General features: G+C 39.6%; 1 protein-coding gene across 1 annotated transcript in view; it reads right to left on the bottom strand.

Annotated features, from left to right (window-relative positions):
- Nucleotides 1–1922: 1922 nt before the first annotated feature.
- Nucleotides 1923–16163, bottom strand: part of nell2a (neural EGFL like 2a) — a 104652-nt gene continuing 90411 nt past the window's right edge. Inside the window, exons 17-20 of the mRNA XM_042496264.1 lie at nt 15055–15248; nt 9574–9750; nt 6274–6498; nt 1923–2671 (exon numbers count right to left, since the gene is read on the bottom strand). Coding sequence (XP_042352198.1) covers nt 2630–2671; nt 6274–6498; nt 9574–9750; nt 15055–15248 — 638 coding nt within the window. The 3' untranslated portion in view covers nt 1923–2629. The remainder of the gene's footprint in view (nt 2672–6273; nt 6499–9573; nt 9751–15054; nt 15249–16163) is intronic.

Genomic DNA, 16163 nt, shown 5'->3' on the forward strand with positions numbered 1-16163 from the left:
TAAAACTGCTGATGGTCTGACAGCAGCGCATAGAGATGGACAAAAAGCGGAGCTTCTCCTCACAGCACCAACGTGTCTGAAACTCAAAGTGACTTCTTTAGACTTTGTGCTAGTTTCAGGTTTAGTCAGACTTTGAATAATTTAGAAACACCATGTCTCATCCAGCCGCTTGCGCTGAGTTCTCGGTATTATTACCAGGGGCAGATGCAGTGATTTGGGGGCCTGGAGCCACTGGCACATTGCCTTATTTTCAACCTTTCTCTAACTGGGAATGTTGGCAGACTTTTGGCTGAAGAAGTAGTATTACTCAAAACTCTTTTTCCAAAGTAAAACGATTAATAGCACAGAGCAGAAGCTCAAATCAGAGACTTGCAGTCAGGAGAAGTTGGTCTTTTAATGTGCCTAAATTTACCTTAAATTTGTTTAAGATGGAACTTTCATTCTTATATAGTTCTGGATAATTCAATAAATTATAATTTGCCATATGCTTTTCCAGTGCAACATACCATAGTCAAATGAAACTGTAAATGTCCTCCTTTTTTATTTCTTAGATAATAACATTAGATAATCTAATGATATTGACCACCAAACTGGAAATTTCCCCAGTTTTCATTTCTGAAATCTGGTCACCCTATAATTAGGTACAGTACTTGAGTAAATGTAGTTGGCAACCCTGATATTTAGGCTACATGAATTTTGGGCTAGACCACAATAAGACATTTCATACACCTCTGCTTCCCAACCTGCGGGTCCCAACCCTACTGTGGGTCACCAAGGCTTCCCAGGGGGTCATGAGGCCTTCTTAAATTTAAAGGCTGTTAAAAAACATAAAAAAAATAATAAAACTATATCAAATAAAACAACTAAAATAATGTAATGCTGTCATATGTATTTTTAGCTGTAGATTGCTATTATATTTTCTCAAGGTTAATGTTCAACATATACTTTTTAAATTTTTTTTTAAATTTCATGGGGTGCTGTGAAGATGTAAACATAAGCTGTATTTAGAGACTTCACTCTCTACATAACAGCCTTGACCTGTCATAGAAAAGAGAGAGAGAAAAAAAAAAGAATTTCTCAAAAAAGAAGCCTTTAAGGATTGATTGTAGGTATATCAAATCCTATACACAGTTTCAAAAAATATCAGGAAAACTCATCATTGATGCAATGTTCACAGGAAATAATCAGCTTAAAATTCATCATAATTACAAATCTAACACAAACTTCCTGCAGTTAAGCATTTGGGCCAATTGTACAAATTATCAGTTGTTCTCTACTTTTATTGCTATGAATTTAACATTATATTAAATATCCCTTACACAGCGATGGCCAAGAAGTCTCTGTAGGCAAAAGGAGCCACTGTACACAGTCCAGTTATATACTCGGTTTTAACCTAGTCATGTTCAACATAAAATACCATGACTTCACTTTCGAATATACTTTGTCTTTTTTTTTTTAACATACTGTTAAAAAATAAATACTGCTTGCCCTCGCCCGCTCTTTTTCACACACTGGTAAAAATTTTGGCAAAACTGGCAGCCTGCTCATAATTTCATGAAATAGTCTGAAGAATTTTTTCAATACTTTCATTTTTTATCATATGTTCTAGACTTAGAATTTGCTAAAATCATATTACATACTTTTCCATATTATACATGAACCCTGATATATAGTCTATTAAACAAGTGTCCAGTTCAATGTCCTAATGTTCCTTTCTGTTATAATGTGTTGATTTACCATTATGGTTGTTTTTGAGGATGTTGTTATTGTTTGCATATTTGTTTTAGATCTTTGTACCTAATAAACTGGCAACTGAATGTGGTCTTTAAACAAACTGAATCACTGTCATACATGAGCCAAAGACTAGAATTAAATGTAAATGGAAATACTTTATTTCACTATTACACAATAACAAGCTTGGAAAGAAAAAATTACAAAAAAGAGAAATGGAACAAAATGCTACGAAGCACCACATAATATAGACGATTCATAAATGTGGCAACGGAACCTTATGCTAACTGCCTTTACTCTATCTAAGGTATCATCATCATCACTGAGAATTTAGAAATCAGCAAAAATGTTTTGGACATCAAGCACAGTCATGCCAGTAATAGTAATATCTTACAGATTCATGTAGCGATGGCTCGGAGTGGGGAGCAGTGATCCTTACAGGTTCACTCTTAAGTGGTGAGACAGAACAAAGAGAGTGGGTTTGAGGAAACTGTAGTCCGTCGTCTGTTTGGTATGATATAGGTTTGCATTTGGTATAAAGAGGAGTTAAGGAGGCAGACGTGGGTCACAGAGTCTTTGCAATACACTCTTAATGCTTAACATGAGGTACCAAACGGGTGGGGTTTACTATATAGAACATACAATAAGAGCTAGAAATCAGCAGAAAGTACCTGAAGGTTAAATTTGTACAACTGTCTGTATTTGACAATGTGTAATTGTATGAATTATCCTGATTAGTAACCCTCATCCATCTGATTCAGCAGGATAAAACAAATCCTAACAACGCAAACACCATGTGACCCACGCCTGTGAGGAGGACAGTGAGGAGACATAGGGGTGGTGTTACTTTTTTTTTTACATTGAGAACACTGTACAGGTGCCTTCAGATCTGCCAGGACTAAAGGCACATGGGGTCCACTGAGCAACAGATGTGTCCGTTCTGGAAATGAGAGGAGAGAGAAGGCAAAGAGACACATGAGTGGATTATCGTCACACTTTGCCCTCTTCAAAGTCTTTTTGAAGCTCAACCGTAAATATTTTCAGGTGGCGGCTGTGCTGATGCATACAGACTCGGTTTGGCATTTAGAATTCCTCTGGGGTGTCGTTTTGGCATCAACCAATCCAAGATGGAGTTATTCGACTGAGAATACAAAATGTGACTAGTCTCCGAGTCATTTCGCTTTAAAGGTCCAGTGTGTAGGAGTGAGAATATTGGTTGAAAAGGAATACAACATTACGTAAGCTGTCTTTAGTGTATAATAATGTAAAAAATTAGAATTATTGTGTTTTTTTTATCTTAGAATGAACCATTTATATCTTCATGGGGGCAGGTCCTCGTCTATGGAGATCACCATGTTGCACCACCACCAAAAATAAACCAAAAACTGGTCCTAAATTGAGCTATTCGTGTTTTTGCCACCATAATTAGTAATGAGCTGTGTCGGAGAAACATAAATTTGTTGCATAAAACTGCTTTATTCAGATTTAAAACACTGGGTGTGTTTGTTTTTGAAAAGAACAGACCTCTGTGAATAATTGGGCTCCTGGTAAAAACCTCCTGAATGTGTGTATAATAGACACTATATGAAAATGGATGACATAACAGCTCCCCAAAAGTGAAGCCAAAACATCCTGATCATCCCCCAGGTGGCTGACTGCAGTTCAGGTCAGGGCTTAAACCCCACCCCCTCTATGTGATTGGATGAGTTATGGGCCAAACTAAAAACTCAAAATACACGTCATTTTTTTTTCCAAAGTGGGTGGTCTGTTAATTAAGGTAGTTATTGTCACTCAGTTTGTTCAAGTGTTCATTTTTCTGATAAGTTTAGTTTTACCAAGTCATTGTAGCCACTAAATACCCCTAAATCTTACACACTGGACATTTTTCAACTAAGGAGACTGATAAGCTCCCTGTGTGTCCTAAATCACAAAACGGACCAAATCTGAACACTATAAAATTGATTGTACCAAAAGCAGCACTGTCCAGAAAGATCAAATCCATGATCGTGTATTTGAATCCAACTGAATCTTTGACATTTTTTAAAAGACAGCATAACAGCTTTGGATATTTATCATTTTGTCTAATGAGAATGGCTGCCGTCATTTGATGTAGACATCACTGTCAAGCAAGCAGAGAGAAAATATTCCACCCTAGAAACTAAGGCGAGGGAGTGAGTCTTTGTGGATTAGTCCCTAAAGCTGAGGCAAACAATTTATGCTCATGATTGTTAATGAGTTTACTTCCTCAGTGATTGTTCTGTGTCACAATTTTGACAACAAAAAAAGTTACGGACAGTCAGCTTTCTCCACCCGATTCACTCGAACCAATTATGCGAGCATGCCTCAGTTTTCTGGACAGAATATCTTGAGGCTCTATACATCGTAAGTGCTGCGTGTGCAAACATGTCTGCTTGTTTAACACCGTACAGAGGAGAGCGCAGACTGAGTCCGTGCTGCAGCAAAACCAGAGGCCAGGAGATGAGGGGCTGACAGATGTTTTCTCAGTGTGGGTTTCTCTTAGTCCAGGTTCATTTTCATTAAAAGAATAGGTTCACATTTTAGGAAATACACTCATAGTTTTCCTGCTGAGAGTTAGAGAATACTGATTGTGTTCTCATTTCTGTGCATTAAATATGAACCCATAGACAGCAGCGGGCTATCTTATCTTAGCATAGAGACTAAGTGTGAGGTTGCCAGGCAACCAGCTGAGACTCCAGGAAGGTATTGGTACCAGTTGAGAAATAATTTGGCATAGAAGTTGTTTTATTTCTTCAGCCTAGTCCTGCTGTATTGTTCCATGATTGGCTAGTAGGCTACTTGCTGCTCTGACCCAGCTGAAAGTCATCTACACTGGGTGGACTGGGAGAGGGAACCATGAGCCTGCGCTGGACTGGATAGCTGAGAGAAGCCCCTTTCACACTGCTTGTTCAAGGCAGAACTGTCAAGCTGTTATTTCGCCTCAGCCTTCTTTATAAAAAGGTATGATTTTAGAATGGGAGAACACTGTTGTCTCGCCTTTAGGCAGTCAGCAGAGGTAATAACAGCACCAAACTGAAGTCTTTGTAAAAGGGACAGCTGACAGGATGTGACCATGCAGCTCAGTCAAAGAACAACAACAGCAGATGAATATGTCCAGCATCCTCTTTGAAAATATAGAGGTTTACATTTTATTTATATTTGTATTATACTAATATTATTGTCTTTGGTACTAGTGTTGCAGGACTTGGTAAAATTCAACAGTACCTAGCATCCATACACAAGGACGTGTCGAGCAATGAGTACTAGCCAATCGTGGCACTGTGGAAATGGTCTGGGTGGAAAAAAAAATGTGCACAAAACCCTGTAAACGGCAACTATTATTTTAACATTTCATAATTTTATACGGATATATGGACACATATAATGTGTTAGTAATTGGGCTTAGGACAGGGTGTCTACAGGTATCAGACAGTTACATGTAATGATTTAAAAAACATTTTAAAGATGATTTTGAACCAAATTTCAAGGAGCTTTTTGTATTTCTAGTCACCCAGTCCAACCAAATGGGGAGGGGAAATTTCACCTTTTTAATGATGATTATTACTGTGTCCATACAGCTGCAATGGGCAGCAGAGCAAAAATACAGATAAAATATCTTCTGATCTTCTCGTGTGGTGTTCGTGTAGAGTTTACTTTATAGCTTACTTAGCTCAGTTTTAACAACAACACAGTAACAAGAAAACTCACGTGACATCACGCCATTTGAAAAGTACATCGCAAACTGTGAGCCTAAAGTAACAGTTTGTGTTGTCATTAGTTACACTACAGATATGTTTGGGTTTTTAAACGTTACTTTCCAGTAAGAAACATTGTGAGTTCAGCATTAAATCACATTTTTTTACTCTCCAAGAGCTGTCTCCAGCAACACACAGACATAACGTCAAAGGTGTTAGTTCTTCACACACTGCTGACTGGGTTAGTTCATTTTTTAAATCTTCTTATGCAACTCTCTGCAAGAAAGTTAGATCACATATTTCCCAAAATGTTGAACTATTACTTTAGAGATAAGTGGTAATTTAAATTGGACATAGCAATTCTATGATCCCTAATATTATCAAACTAAGACATTTGAAAGCAAAATTCTCAAATGGAACATCATATCTTATTTGTGACTCTCTGCTCTTTACTGCGCTTTTGAACAAAAGACAGCAGCTGTCACATTCTTAGTTATTCATTTCATTAATCTCCATTTTGTCCCTTTCCATTACTGCTCTTTCTTCAAAACGTTTGTGTACAGAATAAGCACCGGAACAGCTGCATCAACACCTACGGACATATTTACCACCATGTGTAATAAAAACATCCATGAGGTGTTACATATGCACATATCAATGCAAGAATTGCCTCCACAATTCAAAAGTCTAGACACCAGAGCACTCTTCTTTGTCTGACAAAACACAGAGGCTCCTCAATTTCTGAACCATTTTTCTTTGGTGTCTTGTCTGCCACCGATCTAGGCCAACTGCAATTTGCTGTTTCGAGGCTGCCGTGATGCCGCCTTACCTTGCACTGGCACAGGGTGCACTCTGTGCCATGTTTAATCCAGGAGGAGCCACTGAAGCGTGAGATGTTGTGCTCGTCCGTGCACGTCTTGGTGATGTCGTTGCGGATGGTGTCGGCCTGGCAGGGGTCGGTGACACAGCGGGGACAGCACTCGCCCTCGGGCACCACGGTAAACTCACAGTCCACGGGCGGGCACGGCAGAGGCCAGCAGTCCACCTGCCCCTGCTGCGGAGGTGGAGAGAGAGAATTTGAGATGGACAGATGGGCAGAGACGGAAAAGAAAGACAGTTCAAAAATAATCTCTGCAAACGCACTATTGCATTTTCCAGCCCTAAAGAAGTTATTCATGCAAATACACATATTTCTCCTGACGCTGTGTATTTGCATGCTAGAGGGAGCGTCTCCACTTGATGAGAAAAAAAAGTTGTTAAAGTACCTAGAAAATATAGATGAGCAGAGCAATCTTCCAACACAGTCAGCAAGTTTTTTTCACACTGTAGAAGTAAATGCTCCAGCTTTTTTAATTGACTTGTTCTAGCTCCCCTTTTTCATTGTTGTTCCCATATTAATCTCACAGCAAACTCTCTGCACAGAGAGCCTTATTGGATTTCTCCTCCTGCCATTTTCTATTGGCCTGAGAAAACAGGTCATATATACAGTATGTCGGCCAACTTTACACCACTGTACTCTATATCATTCCAGCGTGACCCACTTCTGCTTACACTGCCATCCATGAGTGTTCCTGCTTCACAAGTACTCCTGGAGATGAAATATGATCTCAGACTGTATATGTTTAAGCACACACAGAGGCAAAAGGAATACACACACATTAAGTTACAAGCGGCTTGATGCAAGTGTCCCACTGGGGATATTTAATATCACTGAAAATCGCCTGGCTCAGCATTTTAGCTATGTTGAAGTAAATTAGGCTGGCTATAAAGCACAGGCTCACGCCGTGCTAATGCCCACTCCCTGCCTCCGTGTAGTGTGTAAACATTTGAAGAGGGAAATCCCCCCGAGTGGAACTCTTTGCTCGTAACCAGAGGGAGGGATTGGATGTAGCCTCAGGTATCTGTCCCACACTGTGAAAACGGACACAGGCATCTTTGTCTGTTTATGCAGATGTGGCCTGTGATCACAAAGGAGAGGGAGATTTGCTATACAATCAGCTTTTATTTGCATTTCACACTGGGACGGTGTGCTGAGGAAAACTTGATCAACCTAAAAGCGATTTCTTTGTGATATTTCAGGAGGTCATTATTTTAATCTGGCTTTGCGTTCAGCGGTCATGGTATCTCACTGATTTAATCTCTTTGCTTTTACATAGAAAGATTTAGTACATGTACAAAATGCCTCCAGGAGATTAAAAACTACTGACATTTATATTTGCCTGGGAATCAGCCGGCAGTAATCACTCTCCTTCTCTTATTTGCCTCAGCCCACAGTGCAGCCTATGGCGAAGGAATCTGCTTCTTTGATCTCGTGGCGATTTAACAAGATAGTAAATCACAAGTGGCCCCATGTCTGTGTGCATTCTGCAAAGGTCACATTCTTGATTTCAAATGATTGCGCGGGGGAGCAGAGACGGATTCACGTTGTGGTCTTTGGGAGAATGATTTGCCCATCTGGCTGCTGTCACTGTGTGTTTTAAAGCCTCCCGCTGAGCCTGGACAACCATGGCTCTGCTAAGTGTAGCAGCATTCAAGGTTCACTTCACGTCCCTGTCACGCCACTGGAGTCTCTGTACGGTATCGCGCAGCAGCCCTCTCTCTCACCCTTTCAAGTGTTGCTCTTTATACTGTGAGGCTGGTGGTCCTTTGCTCTGCGTGTGTGTTTCTCTGCATCTTTAATTGAGTGTGTTTCATGTCTGTCTGCATGGATGTAGAGAAAAGCATGTGTTGTTGTGGTGACAGGTGTGCCTACTTCCTCTGACATGATGTGTGTAAACGTATACCTTGCACATACTTGTGTTTGTATACCGGTTGCGTGTGCTCCGCTACTGGGACCGGCGTGCCTGCATTCTCATGGCGTTTGTGTCTGTTTGTGTCAACATATATAAGTGCCAGCAGTGAGCACAGCCTCGGCGAGAGTGAAGCCGAGCGAACCCATTTTCAGCCGACTGTGATTTCCCGCTGCCTCTCAGCTGAGTGGTGATTTTCGAGCTCCTCTATAATGGCCTCGCTGTAAGAAATTCAAAAAGCAACCCTCAGGTCCGGGCATCAGGACAGCATTACAATGGCAGGAGGGGAGGAAACAGCATTGCTGCTGCTCCTCAGACCATAAATCTGTCAGGCTGGAGCCAACTTATATTAGCTACAAGTAAAGCGGATCTTTAAAAACAACAAAAAGGAAGAAAAAGGAGTTGTAAAGTGCTTGTCTAAGAGCCACAGTGAAGATGATTTGTGCGTCATTGAACAGAAGGAGTGACACTGGTGTGGGTGTGTGGTACAGCTGAGTGTGGGTGAGACAAGACAGTGTGGTAGGATGTAAAGGATGACATTTGCATTTCATATGCATACAGCTACATGGTGAGAGGGGCATCACGGATAGGAGGATTTATTGTTTTTGTCAGGTTTTATTGGGAAACACTTATGAAACGCTTCCTTGTTGTTTGAACAGCAGCGCCGTGTAAACCTTGGCAAAAGGTCGACACGGCAGAAGACGTGACCGCAAAGAAAATTGTGTATATGTCTTACTGTGAAAGATTCATGCGTCGGTTTGTTTTGTATGAGAAATAGGATTGCATGTAGAGGACACCAGAAAAACACACACATGCTGCAAATACTCATCAATCAACACAACCTTCTAAACACAGATGATACACACCTCCCACTCTCCAGACACACACACACACATTTTCTCCCGTTCTCTCAACCTTGGAAGTATCCTTCAATAACACATATAATTCCATCACAGCAGGCAACAGTGCAGAGGGTCCTTTTGAATTCTCAAAAAAACCTCACTAATCACTCTCTCCCTTTCTTCCTCCACGAGTTGAAAAGCAATCTTCAGCTACTCCTCTCTGCAACCTTCCTATTCACCTCTTAATCACTCCCCCTCTCTTGCCACAAAACTTCTCTCCTTGACTTTCTTTACATAGTGCCTCTCTCCTATTCGTGCACATTTCCATGGAGACTGGAGTATTTGTTCTGTGTCTTGTGTGGGCACTGTGGCACGGCAGTGAATGCTTATGTTGTTTTCCTTAACACCGTAAATTGCTCTTGATAAAAGCGTTGTCTAAAATCCCGAGATGTAAGTTTTATAAACATGTGGGGGTTTTATTTATCAAGGCCTACTCACCAGGCACTGGCACTGCTGGCAGTTCTCCACCCATGTGTCCCCGCTGCCGTAGGTGAGCAGGCCGTTCTGGTGCAGGCACTGGCTGCTCAGGCGAGGGTCGCACTCGGGGCAGCAGAACAGGTCGGCGTTGGGGTTGTCGCAGTCGCAGACCATCCTGCGGCACATCACTTGGCCAGCCTGAGCGGGGAGCACAAATACACAAATATTACCTGAGCACACATATGCATGCATGCAAAGACAAGGCCGTTTGTGTGATGGGGTTATTAAACATGCATGTTGATAATAAATATTGTAATAAAGGCTGTGTAGCCTAGCAACAGTTTTGAGGCTGTATTGTATGGCTATGCAGTCTCAGCTCATACTTCAGGAAAGACACACTGGATAAAAATATATTTTATGAATACTTAAGCTCAACTTTGGGAGATCCTGTTCATCAGTGAGGTGTCTGAAGAAGTGATATTTGGCTGTCTACTTGTCTCCGTGATTTAAGGTGCCATCCACAAACAAGAACAGCTGCAGGTCTGAATTCAACTTATTACCTTTGTCACATATTTCTCTCCTTCTCACATCTGCTGCTGCCACTTCAATGTACAACTGTCTGAGCCATAAAAGAAATAAATGCGGAGTGCTATTTTTTTATTTAAAACAGTTTTTTGTCATTTTACATAACAAACAATTTGTTAATTAATGAATACAATAATACAGATTTATCCAATCTACAACATGGCAACACAAAAAAAAGAATATTGAAATAAACTTAACTAAAAATAAACATACTACCAAAATAAGGATAATGATGCATGTAGTCTCAAATGCAGTCCAATAAGTCTCTTTTTTGAGAGATGACAGTATATGAAGGAGAGAGGTGGGGAATGATCTATCTATGATCTATGATATATGATCAATGTAAAAATCTGACACAAACGAGGGACTTTGCTGGTCATAGTTGCTGTCTTAAAGGATAACTTTGATATTTTTCAACCTGGACCCTGTGTTTTTGTTTCTAAGTGATTTATTAGAAAAACGGTTTTGGAAATTGGTCCAGTATTGAGTGAGACTTCTGGGGCAAAACAGGCTACAATTTAACCATTCAAGGCATGTGCACTGTAAATTTAAGTCCAATGAAAGTGCTTGCTTTTACCTCTATCATGCTCATATTATCATTCTGGTTGACAACATTACATTAAGGCTCCCTACAGAGATTGTCTGTTCTGTAAAAAATATTGCAAAACTGACCAGATTCTATTAAAAGGAAAACAAAAACAAAACAGCAATTTTATCATCGTAAAACACAATTTGTAAAAAGTCGACAGAAACAAACAAACAAACAAAAAAATCACGAAATCGTCTTGGTTTGTCTTTTCATTATTACAACCATCACCAACTAAGTTTGGTTGAAATGAGCCCTTTATTCACCGTGTTAGATGTTATGCTGGCTTTACATGCTAAAATTACTTTTTTTTTTTTTTTTTTAAAGTGGTGTTTGGTAGGTTTGGTGATAAGGACTTTGGAGCTGTTCCTGGTAAAAGAAAAAAAGGATCTTTCTCTTTAATAAAAAAGATCTTTCTCCATAGGGATCCTTTCCATACTGTTGTCAGACACTCAGAATAACAATCTTAGCCTGGAGTGATTACATTGTGGTTTGTTTTGCTGTGCAAGCTGCTGTGTTCTCCTCAATAAAAGCACCATTTTCTAAAAATTGTATCGAGTTGTCACATTTATCACACAAACATGGTAAAGTAGGGTCCATGTGAAAAAATACCAAACTGACCATCTAACCTCTGGGCCACAAAGGTTATCTTATTCCAAATGGCAATTTTAATTTTGATGATGGTGTCATTATTGTTCACTTCAAATCCAGTGACATACTTTGGTACTTTGTCAGCCTTTTACAGTTTTGCTGCCTATTTTGGCCATGTATAGTAACAATATTTTTAATCTCAATGAGGCCTGGTTAAAAATAGGTTAAAAAAAAGACAACAAAGTTATTGTTTGTAGCCAGCTATAGACAATGACCTAAAATAGTGCAATATATACGTAAAATTACATGGAAAAAACTTAACTTAATGCCTGACAAATAAAAATTTAAATAGAAACCTGTTGGTTCTTTGATGTCCAAATATTAATATCACTCTGGCATAATTTTTCTTTATTGTTGTCTCATTCAGGATTCTGGATCGATTCAATGCCCAGGAGCTGCAGCTGAACCTCGAGTTTCTGCAAATTGATTTTTTTCCCTGCTAATTAAATACAATTACTTTAATTTTTGAAATGTTTTAGAAATTAGCAACCCTGCATACACATGCACTCATGCGGTGAACCCCGCCCATCTGGTGCTTCAAGCAGGTTGAGACAATGAACTATTTGCATATTGCATGACCTCAGTCTGGACACCTCCCAGTCTTTGTCTCTTCTGTGATGTTTGACCTTGGTTTCCCCCCAGTTAGTCGCAGCTCTCCATCTAATATCCAGCTGTGTCCGTCTAACTCCAAAACAATAACATGTTTACTCCTCTGCTCCTTCAATCGCTCAATACAAGTAATTTTGACAGGCAGCTCCTCAATCTCTCAAATCAATTATTATGACTCATTTAATTATGGAGCCATTTCTTCCCTGGTCCTTTGTAATCAAATGAATAATTTGCTGCTTGATCATTCACTACCGACACTAATCCACTATAATCACCTTCCACTACTGCCAGACACTTGGCATTAGGTTGAGTGAAACGCTGAAATGCAGAGTATGACTGGTCCATGACCTGATAATCAAGGAGAGAAAATGTCTTTGGGATGATGGAATGAATTTTCAGGACCAACTGTTCCCAGATGCCTTGTCACTGTGGTGTCAGAAATCAATCAAAGCAATGACATGAGAACCCCGAGTCACTCATGTAGACTTTTAAAAATTACTACATATAGCTCATGCACCTTAATGAAAATGCTTGTCTCAACGGCATCACTGTCACTGTCAACAGCACTGCAACACCAGGGTTTATTGTACCAGTGGTTCTATCTGCACTCACATTTTGTCTCTTTATATGCTGACACAATATCCTACACATTTCCTCATTTATTTAAAAAAAAAGGAGAAGGGGTGGAGATGAGGGCAGTCTTTCATTTTGAGCAGAATTTGATTAATCTTGTGGAAATGAATCACATCAGTGCATTCTAATATTTCCAAAAATGACTTGGCCCCAAGGGGCACTTTCTACATCACTAGCTTAAGCAGTAGCCCGCTCCTTAACTAAAAGCAATGTACAATACAAGCAAGCCTAATGTTGCTTAAATGGCATGCATTGCTTGCTCTTGTACTTGCAGAAAAAGTTTAAATACCAAGAAGTTTTAAGATATTCCACAGGTGGGTTTTTGGTGTAAGAAAGTTTAAATTCATTTATTTTGTTTTACTTAAAGCTGTATTAACTCTTTTTTTGGTGACATGGGAGCAACAGAGAGAAGCTTTTAACATTGTAATATTATCAATATCATCACCCTCACCTCACCCTTTTTAGCTCTATTTTGGTCTCCACCAAGTCCTAATGGAAAAACCTGCTCTTTAGCTGCTAGATGCTCCATAAAATTAACCTGTCAGTTACTAACTTTGTCTGCTGTTTAGTACTAGCCAGGTAGTGTCCAGTCAGCAGGGTTTGTAGAGCTGTTTTGCTACTTGAAGAAAAGCCTGCTCTCGGTTTAGAGTTGCAACCCTTTAAATCATAACAGTTAGCTGAGAGACGCTACAACACACTGTAGAATGAAAAGTGACTGCAAGTGACCCTTTTTACATAACACTAAGAACTACTCATCAGATATTGTTTAATTTAGAAATTCAAGTAGAATGAAATGACATTTGTTGAAGAAATTGTGGACTCCACTTTGTGAATAATCCCTCAAGCGTCAACTATAATATTTAGTTGCATCTTATTCAGATGTTATCAGCCCATTGAATGGTGTTGATCAGCTGTCATCCAGTGAATAGATTTGAGGGTGGCCAACTCTACCTTCTTTAATTATTTTTATTATCAGGTGGTGACTTCTATGGCTGTAGTAATTATAGGAGTAAAGGAGGAAGGCAGGTGATGTAGTATCAAGAGTAATAAAGTCGGCATATGGAGTAGGTTGGGATGGGTGGATGGGTCAAACAAACGCAGGGCTTTCACCCAGGAGACCCCAGTTTGTGTCTTGTGTGAAACCAAAAGTTAATGTTTACTCATTTTAACTGACTTATACCTAAGTTAACTTGCATATCCTACTTTAACGCATATTATACATGATTTCAAACAACAACAATTTATAGACACCAACAGAAGTAATCACTTTCGTTGTCACCTATAACTCCAGTAGAAGCTGTGGCAGTGAATTTATCTGCTTTTTCTTATTTTGCTGTGGTTGGGGTGTTTATGGACTTGTAGCCCCCAGCCAATAACAGCGTGCAGGTGAGTATGGGAAAAAAAAACCAATCACATAGCAGAAACACATTTAGAAGAGGAAGCTACGAAAACTGCAAAAAAACAAACATGCAAATATAGCAAGGCAAAACACCTAGCTGACAACGCCAAGGTAGGCTTTCACTTTTAATTTCACAGGGATTCTAGTTAAACTGTAACTGTAGCCAACAATTACCAAATATAACACTTTTAAGTTACATCACATATGTAATAGACTTAACTTTCATGACATACATAGGTATTAATCCAAACCATGATCTTTTCCTAAACCTAACCGAATAGTTTCGGCACTGAAACCTAAAAAACACTTCAACAGTTTTACATGGATGGTTGGATATGCACCTTATGGTAGGCTATTAGATGCAGTTATCCCTATCTGAAGAATGATAATAGAAATGATAACACTGATAACAGTGATTAAATGGACTGATAACATTTGAAAGGGGTAAATTTGTGTATCAGAGATATCAAATATGAACTTCAGAATGCCATTCTTAAATGCCCTAACTGTTGATGTCACTGGATCAAAACACTATCTGCCCAAAGGTGGAATGACATTGGTCCAACTTCCATTATGTCATGTCATGAAAAACCTTTAACTCTTCATTCATTGCACCACTATGCTTTCATGTGTTTTTAAAACACCATCGACTGGTGCAAGGAGAGCAGTATGATTACAAGACAAAACAAAGTTGATGTTTGTTGTTGATTGGCACCGTGGGGAACGTCATCATTCATAGGGAAAAACAGGTTTACAGTTGCTTTGTTTTTCTTTGTTTAGACACTTGGATACCAGAGAGAGAATAAACAAAGGAAAGAAATTCAATCATAGACCAGTTGGGTGCACATGCAGTGACAGAGTGAGGGAACATCATTACTCAACTATCTACGGCACTGAACACGTTTCCTCCGTTTCTATCTTGCTCTCTATCTCTTCTCATCTTATCTGTCTTATAACTTGTCTATCTGTGTCTGTTTCATGCAATCCATCTACCTCTGCCTTGGCTTGTCTCTCTGTCTCTTCTCCCTCTGTTTCTTACCTGGCAGGAGCACACAGAGCACCTATCGCTGTCCAGCACCCAGATCTGCCCACTGTGCTTGACCTTGTTGTCATGGATACAGTCACCAGTGCAGTTGTGCCCGTGGGGGCACCGGCAGTCGTAGCCTCCGTCCAGGTTGAAGCACACTGTGTCGTTGGCACAGGTGTTCCTCCCCGTCTTGCATTCATTAATATCTGCGGGGAGCACAAAAAAGATGACATCATACATATGCTCAGTGCAGATAACACAGTTAATGCAGGGCTTGTGGAAATGGGCATTGTTTTAATTACAAATCTGATAATATTTGCTTTAGTAACATGGCAACAAGGCAAAGGAGCGCATCTTGTAACACAGTGGTTCAAAGTACAATATTTAGTGATGAGCATCCACAACTATGTCCTCTTGAGCAAGTCAATGACCTCTCAGAACCTGTAAGTTGCAGCTCATTTGCAGCTGTAAAATCTAGCAATTCAACATTTTTCATATCTCTTGAGAAACATACAGTATAGAACTGTAATGTAACCTAGAAACCTACTTTTGGTGAAATTATAACTTGCTTTGTGAAACTCGGCCAGGTTTGGCTTTTTGAGAGTGCCTTTAATGTGCTTTTTTCACCTGCCTCTCCCAACTCAAACTGACAGCCAAGATTGGGTCAACAAGTCCAGCAGCACTAGCTCTGTTGCTGTAGATTGAGGGTTTCCATTTTGACAGCTGACACCTCTCCTGACAAGCTGTATCAAAAAGAATGTTCTAGAAAATGAATAGGCAGCAAAAAGCAAACCGATCTTCAGGGAGGAAAACACACTGATAATGACATACCTATCCAATCACAGCATGACTTACAGGAGCGTAACGGCTCATCTTATGAAAGAGAAGTTGGGTGAGTTTCTTATGGAGGGTGACACATGTATCTCAACAAAATTATGCATACTTAACGTCCAAGTGGCATCGCAACTTCAAATTAGAAATATATTATATTAATGATATTATAATAATATATCTTAGACACAAAATTGCATAAATGTTTATTCCATATTTAATTAACAATGGGTATAAACTATCCTGTAAAAAGAAAAAGACTAGAGAAAAATAGTTTCTTCATAACATGA

Source organism: Plectropomus leopardus, chromosome 11, assembly GCF_008729295.1.
Source record: "Plectropomus leopardus isolate mb chromosome 11, YSFRI_Pleo_2.0, whole genome shotgun sequence".
In the NCBI taxonomy this organism is placed as follows: domain Eukaryota; kingdom Metazoa; phylum Chordata; class Actinopteri; order Perciformes; family Serranidae; genus Plectropomus; species Plectropomus leopardus.